The 15,728-nt window shown below is 43.7% G+C and overlaps 2 protein-coding genes across 2 annotated transcripts in view; both read right to left on the reverse strand.

Moving 5' to 3' along the window:
• Positions 1-37: 37 nt before the first annotated feature.
• LOC143106236 (RILP-like protein 1) lies at positions 38-10,825 on the reverse strand. The gene is made up of 9 exons (XM_076270466.1): positions 10,289-10,825; positions 9,079-9,226; positions 6,271-6,389; positions 5,779-6,051; positions 5,218-5,442; positions 4,226-4,416; positions 3,822-3,920; positions 1,864-1,951; positions 38-997 (listed from the first exon to the last, which is right to left on the reverse strand). Exons 1-9 carry the CDS (start codon positions 10,574-10,576, stop codon positions 992-994), a joined length of 1,437 nt encoding a protein of 478 aa, XP_076126581.1. The 5' UTR covers positions 10,577-10,825; the 3' UTR covers positions 38-991.
• Positions 10,826-11,231: 406 nt separating this feature from the next.
• The window catches only part of hip1rb (huntingtin interacting protein 1 related b), a 35,046-nt gene continuing 30,549 nt past the window's right edge, over positions 11,232-15,728 (reverse strand). The window contains exons 24-32 of the mRNA XM_076271440.1: positions 15,658-15,716; positions 15,429-15,459; positions 15,043-15,105; positions 14,851-14,951; positions 14,544-14,649; positions 14,059-14,182; positions 13,864-13,925; positions 13,340-13,573; positions 11,232-12,791 (exon numbers count right to left, since the gene is read on the reverse strand). Of these exons, the coding sequence (XP_076127555.1) occupies positions 12,783-12,791; positions 13,340-13,573; positions 13,864-13,925; positions 14,059-14,182; positions 14,544-14,649; positions 14,851-14,951; positions 15,043-15,105; positions 15,429-15,459; positions 15,658-15,716 (789 nt within the window). The 3' untranslated portion in view covers positions 11,232-12,782. The remainder of the gene's footprint in view (positions 12,792-13,339; positions 13,574-13,863; positions 13,926-14,058; positions 14,183-14,543; positions 14,650-14,850; positions 14,952-15,042; positions 15,106-15,428; positions 15,460-15,657; positions 15,717-15,728) is intronic.

Raw genomic sequence — 15,728 nt, forward strand, 5'->3', positions numbered from 1 at the left:
AGACCACAACAGGTTTTATTTGAAAATTGAATTAAATGGTCTAATGGCCTAGTGTAGGTTACAAACAAAAGGCTCATGGATCAGTAGGCTCATATTTAAATTGTTACAAAAATGCATAGATCTAAGTGAAGCAGTCAGAAGGAGATCCTCATGGAGTCCCATATCTGTTCACCATCAAGTGCAATAAATCAACACTTCATCACCATGCATACAATTGATCACTTTTTTGTTAGTTAGACACACATAGGCCCAACCTACAAACATAATATGCACAAACAGCTTTTAATCCCTCTGCTTATACTACATAAGGCACTTTAAACAATGTTTATCAAACTCACTATGAGCACCACAGTATACTGTAGGTACATAGAGTGTCTTTGGTCTCAAGGTCTTCCTTAGCAGATCATTAGGTGGTAATGATCATGGATGCCCTCTCCACATAAGCGTCCCTCCTATGGGTGAACATGAATCTTTTAATTAGCCAATGTACTCTTTCTGTCAACGCCATTGTGGATGGTGGTGGGGAAAAACACATTTGAAAAATACCTTTAATACACATAATAACCCGTATTTCACATTTCCTGGCCTCCCATTGGCAACTGAACTGGTAAAGTAGTGTTGGGGGGGGGGGGGGGGGGGGGGGGGTTCAGCAGCTGATAGACATTTACTGCATGCAGATTGGCACCCATGTTCTCCTGTAGTGTTGCATTATATTTAAGATAAACAAAACAAACAATAAAATAAATAAACAGAATCAGCCAGCTCAAAAAACGTTACATAGCAAAACTTACGAAAGCACATTGATCATAGAAAGAAGGCGTGATCATGCCTAAAACAGTCTAAAAAAGGTCATCCTGAATCTGCATGGATAAAGGGAACTCCTTCACAATGATGTGCATACATCATCTTCTTGTGGACTCAAGATCTTCTGTCACCACCTCCATTAGAACAGTTCATGGGTAAAGTTGATGTCTTGTGCCAGGAAATAACTCTAAACCTAAGGGTTAGAAAGTGAAGCTGAATCATTAGTATAACACAACTTGCCGTGGCCTACTGGTTAGTGCTTCGGACTAACCGGAGGGTTGCTGGTTCAAACCCCGACCAGTAGGCACGGCTAAGGTGCCCTTGAGCAAGGCACCTAACCCCTCACTGCTCCCCGAGCGCCGCTGTTATAGCAGGCAGCTCACTGCGCCGGGATTAGTGTGTGCTTCACTTCACTCTGTGTTCACTGTGTGCTGAGTGTGTTTCACTAATTCACAGATTGGGATAAATGCAGAGACCAAATTTCCCTCACAGGATCAAAGTAGTATGTATATATACTTATACTTAGCCCAGAAAACATAGAGAATTTAGGCATGGTTAGACCTAATAATCATTTGAAATATTACAATCTCTGATGTTGTGGTGCCAGATGGCTTTATGGCTGAACATGTTTTTGATTACATGCTGAATCAATTATACATGCATATGGTGTGCTGTGTGTAATCAAACATAAGCATTACTACCGCCATGATCAAGGCCAAAATGTAAAATGCATCCCCATTTCAATGTCCATAAAGCAGACAGAGCATCAACAACGAATGTGTTACATTTCAGTCTTTCCAACAAACTGCAGTAAATTACAAAATGTAGACAATTGCCCTCCTAATCCCAGACACTGACAACTATGTGTGAATAAATAGTAGTTCACATATTAGTAATAAGCATATAATAACCATAAACATAACAACATTTCAGCTTTAACAGCCTCAGCCATGCTTTTCATGCCATATTTTATAATAGCGTTTCCTGCCAATTATGGAATTCAGTTCATGGCAGTAACTACAAATAGTCTTTTGAGGGCAAACAGGTCAACGATCTTACAAATGAGATGAGCCTCCTGATTGGCAGCAGTGTGGGGTCATCACTTATTAAGCCTGCAGCCACCATTGGCATGACCGCCGTAAATATCCTGCCCAGGAGGAGAACAGAGAGAGAGAGCATACAGTGGAACAGTGTGAAGAGATGGAGAAGAAGGCGAGAGACAAAAAGGGTCAACGAAGAGGACTGACAAGCATTACATTAATATGTATACGCTACTTATATGTGACTATATTGTAATATGAAATAATGGAATAACACATTCCTTTCCAGTTCCAACGGCTTTCTTTTTCTCCAAAAACAGTCAAATAAGCATGTTTTCCAATATTCAGAGCAGCCTTTAAGAAAATTGTCATCCTACTACTTACTTGTTGCCTCAACCTAATAAATCCTATTTTTTGCGGAAGCCTGGACGTTACCCTTGATCTGCACAGCTACAGTAATTACTCTGTTAAAGTTAACCGATTTTGTTTTGTTTAACTCTCACTAAAACAGAGCTGATGGTGACAAGGTTTACAAGTTGCAAAAACCGAAACCAAAAAACAAAAAAGCTGTTGGGCCTGCAGTGACGTCGGACTTAACAACCAAATTGGAGGGATGCCTCAATAAGGGTGTGGAATTGTTCCAACATTTCCCAAATTTTAGCATGGCTGATATCCTACACTAGCCTGGAAGCCAGCCCGAATGTAACCCCACCCACAAAATCTGAATTCGGGACATTTGAGAAGCATCTATGCCCCAACCAAAGCAGTTTGAACCGACCGCACCAATCAATTTGTCTGGGCGGGCTTATGTAAGATGATGGACAGATAAACAATGGTGCCTAGGCTATCACGTCACCTGAGCGCGCTTTGATTGAATTCAAAAGCCTGTTGCTAGAGAAGTTAGACGTTTAGATTTCGCTTCTGTTGTACAAGATATTGACAGCGCAATAACTTTAAAAAAAAGGAAAAAAAACAATCAGAAAACGGCATTTGTCGAGAAGAAGGATGTTTCGGCTGTTCTTCCTACAGGATTGACGGTAGGGTATTGCTCCGATTGGCTAGGTGTAACAGAGATCGGTTCGTCCGCCACTCACAGCCCTCAAATCCGCCACCTCAACACACATCGGCGTGGAATTTGAACGCTCTAACCACTGAGCTAAAAGCCCGGGCTTCCAACTCAGCGGTTAGAAGCGTTCTTAAGGTTAGGGGTGTGAGGATATATACGGGCAACTAGCATGCTAGCTCAGTTTGCCTCCGTTACATAGGTCTATCCAATTGAGTGCAGTTCCCCCCCTGTATTGTTTGAAACACGCCCCATAATCCCGTCCCAATAGAGCAGTATCAGACTCAAATTCTGACTACATCAGGCTTTTGTTAAAAAAAAAATTGGGGGGCATGTAAGCCTAGGTCTATATTAATCTCCAAATTTATTTACTGATTGTCTTGTATGAATACGTGCAAGAAGTATATTTTCATGCTGTCGTTAACCATGTCCTTGCAAAAGAAATTGTTCAAGTTAACTACACAAAATTCATTGAAAGCTCCACTATAAAACCTGATTCCTAAGACATAATATTCAGTCGTAAAATATAGATAATTTAAAGCTGCAGTTGGCAAGTCTGACAGATTGAGGGGACTTAGCCAAAATCTTGAATGCTTACAACTCTCATGCCCCTCCCTCACTACCACCGAGCACCCTTTCATCGAAAATGTGCTCGTCAGTGCACACCAGACTGTGATTGACAGTCAGATCTCACACAGCCCTGCTCTGATTGGACCAGAAGAACCGGGAGCTGTGGATTTTTGCAAAACAAATAACAGGCTCTAGGTGGAGATAGAAGTGCGTTTTTTTTTTCTAAAACCGGCTGATTTATGTTGTTTTGTCGGAGCATAGTGTCGGTTTCATTGAATATGATCAAAACAATCTTGCCAACTGCAGCTTTAACAGTGATCAGGGTTCGTGAGTACAGAGCTTACAAGCGTTTGATCCCAGACTCCTGCTGCTCATTGGACGGTGGGGATGGTGGCGTTGAGGGCATTGGATTTATGGGAAGCAAGAAATCTTCCTGATCCTCACTGAAAGGGAAAAGTCAGTTATTTCATATAGGCACATTTTCATGAAGAATACATATAAGCATGTAGCCTATAGCGCCCACCACATTTATTGGCTGTGAACTTGTATCCCTTCAAAAGTTCAGAAGAATGTGTAATGTGTGAGTGTGATCTCATTCCTAGTGTGTGTGTCAGTTTGCGTACTACACCTACTGAAGTGACCTACTGAGTGTGTGTGTGTGTGTGTGTGTGTGTGTGTGTGTGTGTATGTGTGTGTGTATGTGTGTGTGTGTGTGTGTGTGTGTGTGTGTGTGTGCCATTGAGTGCACCTTTTATAGTAGGCCAGTTCCTCCTGCAGCATGAACACCTGGGACTTGAGCTCGTTGCGCTCCTGCAGCACTTCCTGCAGGTCCTGCAGGGTGAAGCGAGGCGGGCTGGACTCCCCCTGCTCCACGCTGGAGCGGCCAGAGCCGGCCTGCTCAACGTCCGACTCCTGCTGCTTCTCCTCTTGTAACGCCTCCTGGTGGTGACCCACACACACACACACACACACACACACACACACACACACACACACACACACACACACACAGACACACAGACACACAACACACACACACACACTGTCAATGTCACCACAAGCCTTTGCAGGCCTGGAACATTTTCAACATACTGACTGAGGTTTTTCTGACTGAAGCTTAATGAGCAACCTAAGGGCTGAATCACATATTCATCCTTGTACCTATAGAAGGGTAACATGCATGGAACGAGGCACTGGCCTGACCACAGCAGTGTCCTTAAAACACAACTCAACCCTCAAACAAGCTGATGCTCATCTGTGGAATTACCTGAAGACTGCAGCGGCTAATGCTGTTTATTAATTAATTACAGTTGAAAGGTCTTCAAATGTCCTCCGTGGGACCAGTGGGGGCTAACTGAGGGAACCTCCATCACACCAAATACATGTCATGAGATAGACATAACACACGCAGCATGCATACACAAACACAAACAAAACACACTGCCAGTGGGAACAAATCCTATTTAAGAGCCAGGGATAGCTGAAAACCAGGCATAACTGACCTTATACAACAAAATCCTTTCTATAGCAATTAAATAGCAGAAATGCTGAGAACTGTAAAACACTGCTGTTCTATCTGATTCTTCATTTTGACAAATATCTAGTATAGGAAAAAACAAACAGAGAGTCAGAGCATGGGAACCTGAACTGGAAATGACCTCAGCCACTGGCATGCAAACATGCACTGTGAGACAAGCACAAGCACAGGTCAACTTAATTGACTGGGAGATGTTTGTTTACCCATAGCAAATCAGACACCTCCTCATCTTCAATGCCAGGGCTGGGGTTGTGTGTAGGTGAGGGGGAGGAGGAGCCTGTGTTGTGAGAGACAGACGGGTGGGCTGGGCTGTCTGCAGGGCCACAGCATTGAGACAGGAAGTCCTGATCCATCCCACACTCCACCCACAGCGAGGCCTCCACTGAGCGCGCTCCTGCAGCTGCCTCTGCGGGGGGCTGCTGGCGCTTCTGCACACAAACACAAACCAGAGCTGAAAGATTCCATGTTCATACCACACACACACACACACACACACATACACACACACACACACAGACACACACACACACAGACACACACGCATACATCCACACACACACACACACACAGACACACACACACACACACACACACACACACACACACACGCACACACACACACACAGACACACACACATACACACACACACATACATCCACACCTTGTCAGACATTTACTGGCTCTACAAATACTCTCTGCTACACCAGGTCTTTAAGTGCATCCGCACAGACAGAGCGGCAAATAACAATGGCAGCTTCCCAACCCTTTCCTTCTCCACTGTGCTCGGCCTCTTGGCCCTGCGTCTCCTCTGTGTCTGTGGGGTGGTGTGCGCGCTCAGCGGCGCCCCCTCCTGCCGGTCCTCCCTCAGGCGGGCCAGCTCCCTGCGCAGCTCCCCCAGCTCCTGCTGCTGCGCGTGGGCCTCGGCCTCCAGCTGGGAGCGCTGCTGGATCACCGCCTTGCCCTGCGCTTCCACCAGCCCCACGCGCTGCCGCAGCTCCTGGTTCATCCGCATCAGCCTGTGCTGCTGCATCTGGAGCTGATAGTGGGTATGGGTGTATGTGTGTATGTGTGTGTGTGTGTGTGTGGGGGGGGGGGGGGGGGGTGTTTGGGGGTAGAGGGACAAATCTCAAATGTAAATACTTAGAGCACACAATGAGTAACTTATTATTACAGAAAGGTGCAAGGTAAGAATGTGGTGTTCTTTTTTGGGGTTTTGTTGCTGTGTGAATTTGTATGTGTGTGTGCGTTTCCTCACTGCCTCCAAGTCTTCACTCTTCAGCACAAGCTCATGCTCTTTGTTTTGGATCTCACACTTTTGCTGGTCAACCACCTCCTTCAGCTTTCTCACAACTTGTTTCTCTTTCTCTGACATACCTGAGCATACCACACACACACACACATTAATAATTAGAAAGCTTTTTAAAAACATCTCAAACAATGCTTAAAAGCCCCTATACTTCAAATGACTATATCAAAAAGACACACATACACAGAACTGTGTTTGGCACAGCCTGATTTGGGAGTGTTCAGGGTGTGTTTAGGTTGTGAGAATAAATATAGCATGTCTCCGTGGGCAACACATTGACACACACGTAAGGCCTGTATTTCTGTCCTGTTTTAAAATAGTCTCCTCTTTCGTCTGAGGTAAATTTGACTCATCTAACTCTGTGTACATAGTGAACTGACACAAACACACACACGCACACAGACTCACACAAACCCCCTCTCTGGTCATAGTACATGACCCCACATAAATATATCCCTCTCTTTACAGTAGGAGAGCACAGACACTTTCTACAGACCACAAATGGGCCACTCACAGTATACACAAACAAGACACAAACTATAACTGATTATATCTTTGAGCGATTAACTGATAACTGATCATGTCTGTTTAGAATATTCATACTCCCGCCTATAAGCCAACATTACCAATTGTCAGTAACAGGTAACAAGTAGTTAGCAGCATACACCATACAGACATTTCAAACATAGTCACTGATGGATTACAGCTGGAATTGACTTCCATTCAGTATGTTAAGTCTATTGTCTACATCATAATGCAAACCAGGTTAGTTTGGTCTCTTTCATCTACAATCATTTCTTCAAATATTTATAAAGAGATCAGTTACATATATTTTCAGTCCACCCAATATACTGATGTGAATGCCTTCATGTCTATTGTTTAGTTTAGCCAACTAAATCTACAAATCATGATAGAAATGGACTTCATGAAGCTATAGACAGAAGATATATAGCCATAGAGAAGCCATAAAGTTTAGATCATGTGGCGCGCTTAGGTATATGTCAACATTATCACGCACATCTAGTGCCACAGGGTACATACATGCCGTGTGCTTTCAGATATGGCGTTCTCTCCACATCGCTGTGTGTCAGGGTCCTGATCATCCTGCTGTGGCATATTTTTCAAGAATGGCTGGCGGACAACACATTATCCCTTACTCATAGCTCATCCCTTACTTTGAAATGCTTTTTAAAACAACATTTTGCTAAAGAAAAACAATGTACTGAACTCCGTGGACATAGACCCTAACTTGCACTCCAGAAGAGGACTGGCAGGTGTGTGTGTCCCCTTAACAAGGAGTTAAGCATGGAATACACAGTTTACTTGTACACTAACCACACTGCTGTAACACCAGTGCTCTAGTACACACCACGAACACTACACACACACTCACTGCTTGCTCCACGGTGTGCGTGTGGGGCAGACTCGCACAGCTGGTGTGATCATATGAGATGCAGTGATCAAAGACACCTCGGCACCTGACACGTCTCGTCTGACCCAGAGAGACTTTGACAGAAACTCACTCACCTCACGCACACTAGCAAACCAAAAACATTACTAGCCATGCAAATAATGAACTTTGAAATAACCAGTGACTGATCATTGAATGGTCCACATTGCACTATTCGAAAGAAATGAAACCTCTTTTACCTTGCACTACATGGTTATAAACTTCAGATTCACATGGGATCCAGGAGGAAACTGATGATAACTGACAGGGTGTTATGAATCCCGAGGGAAATTTTAGAAAAAGTATATTCACAGAGGCAGTGTGACTTAAAACGTTCTACAGTTTATGTCTTTCTTCCTCTTAAAACGTTCTCCCTACATGTCTTTCTTCTTCTTAAAACATTCTCCCTACATGTCTTTCTTCCTCTTAAAACATTCTCCCTACATGTCTTTCTTCTAAGCCCATTTACTGTATGTATGTCCCTCCTTCCTGTAGCCTTGCACACCCTCACCCCAAACACACCACAGTAGAGACCTGACAAGATAACTTGCTTTTCAGTGCCGAGTTGTAATTGTTGTTGTTGTTGTTGTAAGTGAAAGTGACTTGATCATCAATAGCAGATACGTTAAGCCATGTTCCTTCTGCACCGCAGTGATTCACTGAACATCACATGACAGTCCTCTCTTCAATTAGACTGTTTTTAGACTTCAGAGGCCTACACACACACACACATACAACAGACAGAATGTAGCCCTGCATTCCTCATTTTCTTTGCTGTCTGTGTGAGGTGCGGTGTGTGACAGAAAGAAAATGAGTGGGTCACAGTAAGCATGTCACTCCCTAGCTGGAATGGAATGTGTGCGACACACATCATCAGGTTACACGCCTGCAAGCTGGATGCAGATACACACACACACAGTTTCATCTGTTTCATAAACCTCTTTTAGACATAAAAAACAGAACAGTGATGATAGGTCAGCTGTACTTCTGGATATTCTGATAATGATATGGTCAAAATGTAATTTACTGAAATGTTGGCACAGAAACCTCTGTGTGTGTGTCTGTGTGTGTGTGTGTGTGTGTGGTACAAGAGAGATTTTATATTTTCTAAAATGTTGATTTCTGTGTGGTTGTGCGTCAAGTGTTACACAAAGTATACTTCACATGAGTCTTTAAAATGCATAATTTTTCATAATAAGCGTGTGTGTGTGTGTGTGTGTGTGTGTGTGTGTGTGTGTGTGTGTGTGTGTGCGTGTGTGTGTGTGTGTGTGTGCATGTACGTGTGTGTGTGTCTGGTGTGGCCCTACCATCCTGCTGCAGCTTCTCCTGGTCAGAGAGGTTGTCCCGCAGAGCCAGGCTGCTCATGAGGCCCTTATTCTGAGACTGCAGCTCTGCAATCTGAGACAACAGCTCCTGGCTCTCTCCCCTCCACACATCCTCCACCAGCTCCAGCTCCTGACACACACACACACACACACACACACACACACACACACACACACAGACAGAGGGAGAGAGAGACACACACACACATACGTGCAAGTAAGAACCTACCCTGGCCATCACCAGATCAGTCTCCAAGAAATCCACAATTTAAAACAAACACATGCAAAGCCTACACAGCAGACGACTAATATTGCCCTGGACATAACCATTTCACTGTTATCCACACAATGAGTTTTAGTGAAAGTGTTATGGTAATGCCAAGTTTCACACTAGTCTCACTATAATTACAACAAAAATGCATGTTGCAACATTCTGACTTTCAAACCATGACAAATGTTTTTTTTTTTTAAGCAGTGCTCCAGAAGACTTTTTGAGATTGATAATGCAATGCATATGCTCTCATTCCAAGGCCACTTCCTTGTGTTCCCTCTTCTGCATATCTGGGTAGACTGCTGTATATAAATTTCAATCATGCAAAATTCAGTGACGCACACATACCTACTAGCCAAGACCAACCCATTATAATACACACATAACTACAAGTAAACACTTTCACTCCACCGCCTCTTTCTCACTCTGACCTAGACCCATTTCTAGACATCTGGAGAAGATTTTACACATCTCCAGAGGACCATAGTCAGACTGATATAGCCGATTCTCTTCTCTGCAGTTTGAGTCTAGTAGGTGTAAACATAGGTGTTTGTGTCTATCTCAATTCATTTTTTTCTGGAAAAGTGGCGTTCACGCACTACAAAAAACATTTTCATGACGCACTAGACGTTTCCAATCGTGCTTCGACTCATCTTCAAATCAGTGGCTTCATCAGAATTAGTTTGACAGGTCATGGGTTCATATGTTATTCCTACAGTGTGTCTCCGTCTCAATACTGTAACCTGATTTACTAGGTTGATGCATCCTGCCAAAGGGAGGCGACAGACAGATATAAAACGCAGATGTTGAAAAGTAACCGACATTAACCCAAAAAGTTAAACAGCAACCCGAGGGAAATATAAAGGAATAACCTGATAACTTGGATCCGTGCTGTTAGGCTGCCCAAGAGTCAATACAAACCTTTTGGTGTCTTTTCTCACGCTCCAAGCGATCTCTCCTCTCCAGTCGCAACCTGTCCAGTTCCAAACGCAGCTCCTCGGTCTCCGCGCTGATATTGTTGCGACCCACTAGCACCTCCAGAATCTCTAGAACCCGCACTACCTTGGGCATGATCCGGGTCAACGATTCACAGCCGTATTGATCGATTATACGCTCGAACTCCTGGCCCATCACAGCCGCAATGTCGTAAACATCCATGACAGTCAAATCCGCTGGGTTTTTCTCCAGCGCTTTGCCACAGTTATCCATGATCAAGACCTCGAAATAGATCACCAACAAAACAGTAGTCTGTTATATTAAACCAAACGCTCCGAAGACACGAATCCGCGGCATTGACATTCAAATGTCATCGTACCAACAGGAAGACCGATTATTGTTTTACCTGTTTTTCGTGTTCGATAATGAGGAATTACTGCGCGTCCTAAGGCCATTTTCGCATGAGTTTGAAATCAGTCGCGCCGCAACATGCAGAGTCTAGCACATTACAGAATGCAACAAGTTGGCGAGTGCTCACAGCGCTCATGCCAGACTGAAGTCAACTTTCTGCGCATGTCTGAGAAGGGTACATGTAGTGCTTGAAATTATGAGGCAAGTTATGACAAACAGCTGCACGAATTATTAAAAACCAGACGTTACCAATGTTATAGCCTATGATACGGTCCATCAATATAACAGGCTAAAAATCCTGAATGAGTTTAAAAGGATGTCTATCTAGAGAGAAGATACGATACGAACTTTTAGAGGCTTATTTCTGAATCTCTGAGGTTTGTTTTGAAATGTCAAAAAACAGCCCAGCCAAGTTTACCTTAGGGTTGAATACAGTATTTGAAGATAAAAATATATTCTTAATTCTAGACAATTTCTATCACAAAACATCATACAAATATGTTACAAAACACAAACCTTTCTTTCATAAACGTTTAATGTTCATTTTACATGTACATTTATTTAATTTCAGGATACCACAGTCTAAAATATATTAATATGATTTCAGTATATAAAGACATGTTTTCTTAGAAAGACATGAGGAGTGAACACAAAAAGGAAAGCATATTTTTTTTTATAAGACCCCTTTCAGAAAGAGAGAATAGGCATCTCCTTAAAAAGGCCCCAGACATTGACAGACCCTCAGTAGATATGCACAGCATTCTAGAATTTTCCAGTACCAACATAAACCCAATCTCAGATACCCACATCCATTTTACACCAAAGGAATAACAAACAGAACAAACCAAAAATAGGTTTAATGAACACACCCAATCTTAAAGGGCTTAGGGATTTTGAAGAGGGGTTAGCCGATTGATGCGACTCAATCATGCAGACAAACCAATCACGTGTGCTTAAGTGACACACTTGAATTCTTAAGTGTAGGGAATATGCTTCTTATTACACGTACAGAGCTATGGCAACGCAGTTTGATGAAGGCCAGACAGTGACACTATTCTACGAAGCCTAAAGTGAGCTATACACACCTGCACTGCAGAGCTATGCATTACACTACCACTATGAGTCTCCATATATCCATAGAGAACTGCCCACGAGTATAGATGCCCCACAGAGCAGCAGAGGAGTGAGAATATAAAAACTATACCATCAATATTTAAAAGTCTCATGTAAAGAGAGAAAGGCACAATTTCCCCCACAAGTCTGTGTTTACCTTGTATATTTTCCCTCGATACTTCAAAGATACAATAGATCATTTTAAATCAGTCTGTTAGTGTACATCCATCTACTGCTACACTAGCCAGTCACATAACATCATTACAATATGATATACACCTCCCTGAATATGAATGTCATCTCTATTTGTGCAGGACTTTGAGGGTGTACATCCAGGCAACACAAGCACAAATCCTGATATGGACTAGAACATGGATCCTCTACATAACCAAGAGGTGGAAAAGACTGGGATTCATTCAAAGGCTTTGTCCTGAGTGGCCAAAATAAAAGTAGACTGACAGAAAGGGATTAAAAAATGACAGAGAAAGGAGGAGAAAGAATGTGTGCTTCTACTTGAAGTGCCCATACACACACCCATTCATAAAAACACAACAAATTATAAATGACTATATATGTGTACAAACTGAAACAAACACAAAAAAACAAATTCAGTGACATCACAGACTTCATAAATTGCCCTTCATCATCATATATTGCAGTGGATACATACACTTTTTTCCTCCAAAACTCCCTTTTTAAAAAACAGTAACAGTTGTTCGGACACAAATGAGGACCTATATTGAATGACAGGTGATAAATCCAGTTGTTAAGTCAACCAGTGGAGTCCTCATCTGAGGGATATAGAGATGGACAGATTGGGGGAAGAGAGGAGTGAGGGATGGAGAGATTGGGGGAGGAGAGGAGTAATATAGGGATGGACAGATTAGAGGAGGAGAGAAGAACTCCTCTTTGGACCTCGGTCCATGTCAGCATCAGCATGCGGTCCTCCGTTAGCTTACCTGAACTGAGAAACAAAGGAGAGCAGTTGGATATTAATGCATAAAGATACACATGTGAAACCTACAGCAGACACACACTATGTCCACCCTGTTGTCTGGCCGGTCCTAGAGAGGCACTCTGGGGTTGTACAGCATCACCTTATTATTATTATTATTATTATTATTATTATTATTATTATTATTATTACAGCAATACCTGTCTCTGCTGCATTAGGACCATAAATCCTAATCTGACTTCATCTCCATTATTAGACATGACACATCTGCCCAGAAGTGTTCATTGTAAGAGTGCTGACAAAATGTTGAGAGAATCAACGTATGGTGATTGGTTTTAAGAGTAGGGAGTTGAAATTATGAAATGATGGAACAGAGTTGTATTTGTGATTTGTAGAGATATTGCTGCACAACAGATGTTGTACACTGTTACTATTACACAAATAAATACATTTCCTCACACACTTACACATGATCACTACATGCTACTCTGACTGCATACAGTTTTCTTGACTAGTCTGCTGGTCCCCTGACAGCTGACCTACTGTGTGCTACTCACCGCGGACTTGGGGGGGATGTTGGGCTTGCTGGCGAGGGCAGGCTTTTTCATGAGGCTTGGTTTGGAGGGCTTGGGTGAGGCGGGGGCGGCTGGCGAGGGGGAGGCGGCGCGTAGGCCGTTACCCTGGGCGGCAGCGTCCAGGGGAACCCCTGCGATATCGTAGTGCTTCTTGCGGAGCTCGCCCAAACGCAAGCGCTCATTTTCCAGCTGAGACTCCAGCTCTAGCACCTTCACCTGAACAACAAAGCAAAGCAGGAAGACAAGGTTACACACACACTGCATAGACAACACATCCCCACAGCACAGGTAGATAGATGTGCATGCCCACACACACACACTTATCTATGGTTCACTCAGTTTGAGTCAGTGGAGTAATATGCCATTTTGTCATACTGTTCTGACCCAAAAAATAAGAGGAAGATTTAGTGGAGTTCTCACACACACACACACACACACACACACACACACACACACACGCCAAAGAAAGCGGTAGACAGTAACAGAAATCTTTAGAGAGGCCTTACCTGAGACTCCATCTCCTCCATCTTAAGTTTGATGAGGGACAAGCCAGAGAAGTCCATAGTGTCTGCAGAACAGATCCAACAAAACACACATCAGAACCTTGCCTACATGCCAACACAAGCACACACATGAACAAGCACACACGCACACGCACACACAGTACATTCCACACGTCCACATAGTCCCACCCCCCTCACCTTTTTCCTCCACCTGCTCCTGGCCTGTTTTGGTGGAGGCCACCACTTTGGCAGCCATCTCATTCACACGCCTGCTGGCATGCTGCAGAGTGCTCAGCTTCGTACTGTTGCGGTCGGCTTTCACCTACACACACACACATTCAAACACATGACAGGGCGCGCACACACACACACACACACACACACACACACACACACACACACACACAAACAAATATGCATAGACAGGGAGTGTGAAAATTCATATGACAGTATGAACAATTAGAGGTCTGATGGCATGTCTCTATGGAGGTAAAATGTTTGAGTTGTTCCATGCTAAAACTTCCTAATCTGTAGTAGCCCAGTTAATGTTCTTGTTACATACATCATCACAGTCACCATCTTGTCAACAATGAATCATTTTTAACAGCATCTGGTCTAAAGAAAGATGTGTCCTGCTGGTAAAGTAGCCATGTCGACGGGAAATGAGCACAAAGAGCACTGACCTTTGAGGCGGCCACCAGCTGTGCGGTGCTGGCAGCGATCTCATGTGAGCACACAATCAGCTCCTCGTACTTGCCCGTGTGCAGGACCACCTTGTCCGCAGAGTCCCTTAACAGGACAAACGGACAGAGAGAGTGTTTTGCAGCTGATCATAAAATATGCCCGGAGGCAAGTGTATGCATGTAGAGATGCTAGAGTTTTATGTGTGTGTGTGCGTGCGTGAGCGTGAGCGTGTGCGTGTGCGTGTGTGTGAGCGTGAGCGTGAGCGTGTGTGCGTGCGTGCGTGCGTGCGTGCGTGCGTGCACTTACACCATCTGAGTGGCACCCCAGCCCACAGCCTTGGCGGCAGAGATGAGTCCTTCAGTCCAGCGCGAGTTGCGGGCGTAAAACTCTTTAATTGTTGCAGCGCCCTGCAGGGGGAAACTCAGTTAGCACACAAACCCCAACACGGCTCATGGAGATACATGAGCGGCTATGACGGCCAGTAGCCAGATGACTCACCCGTTCTCCCTCCACGATCTCCTTCTGCAGGTCAGTGGAGGAGATCACCAGTGCACGGATCGCCTGACAGAGGAGAGAGAGAGAGAGAGAGAGAGAGAGAGAGAGAGAGAGAGAGAGAGAGAGAAAGAAGAGACAGAGAAAATTGTAGGTGTGGAGTAAAACAAAGAAAGGATGAGAATAATGCACATTGAAAGAGAGACAGAGAGAAAGAGAAAGAAAGAAAAAAAAGGATGTGAATAATGCACATTGAAAGACAGAAAGAAAGAAAGAAAGAAAGAAAGAAAGAAAGAAAGAAAGAAAGAAAGAAAGAATGAGAGATGTACAGTACACAAATCTACTAGTTCCCCAGCGGGAGAAATAGCAAATAGCCGAGGAGGCCATCTCACCTTCATGAGGTCTGTACAGCTGAACAGGATCCTGGAGAGAGAAACACACACACTTAATAGTTTACAAACACACACTCTTATTGTTTTACTGCTGTTAACCAACACACACACAAGCACACACTTAAATACTCCAAAGTTGTCAGCTACTGTTGTTGGTTTTTAAATAAGTTCTTGGTAATCCCAAACAGTCCATTCTGTTTCTTAACCACAGCCCCTCAGCTGAACTGACCTCTCGTTGACCTCTAGTTTGACCCCCTGGGTGTCCTTCCTGGCTTGATTCATCATTTCCTGTGGATGGGC

Source organism: Alosa pseudoharengus, unplaced genomic scaffold (genome assembly GCF_046254945.1).
Source record: "Alosa pseudoharengus isolate Yale_2024_CS ecotype anadromous, Long Island Sound unplaced genomic scaffold, YU_APseudo_1.1 YU_APseudo_1.1_scf_6, whole genome shotgun sequence".
Lineage (NCBI taxonomy): Eukaryota > Metazoa > Chordata > Actinopteri > Clupeiformes > Clupeidae > Alosa > Alosa pseudoharengus.

Excerpts from the sequence above, each read along its gene's own strand:
- LOC143106236 (XM_076270466.1), bottom strand. The coding sequence starts at position 10,576 with ATGGATAACTGTGGCAAAGCGCTGGAGAAAAACCCAGCGGATTTGACT. Across the intron at positions 9,227-10,288 it reads GTGAGAAAAGACACCAAAAG|GAGCTGGAGCTGGTGGAGGA; the intron begins GTTTGTATTGAC and ends TGTGTGTGTCAG. Across the intron at positions 4,417-5,217 it reads AGGTGTCTGATTTGCTATGG|GAGGCGTTACAAGAGGAGAA; the intron begins GTAAACAAACAT and ends GGTCACCACCAG.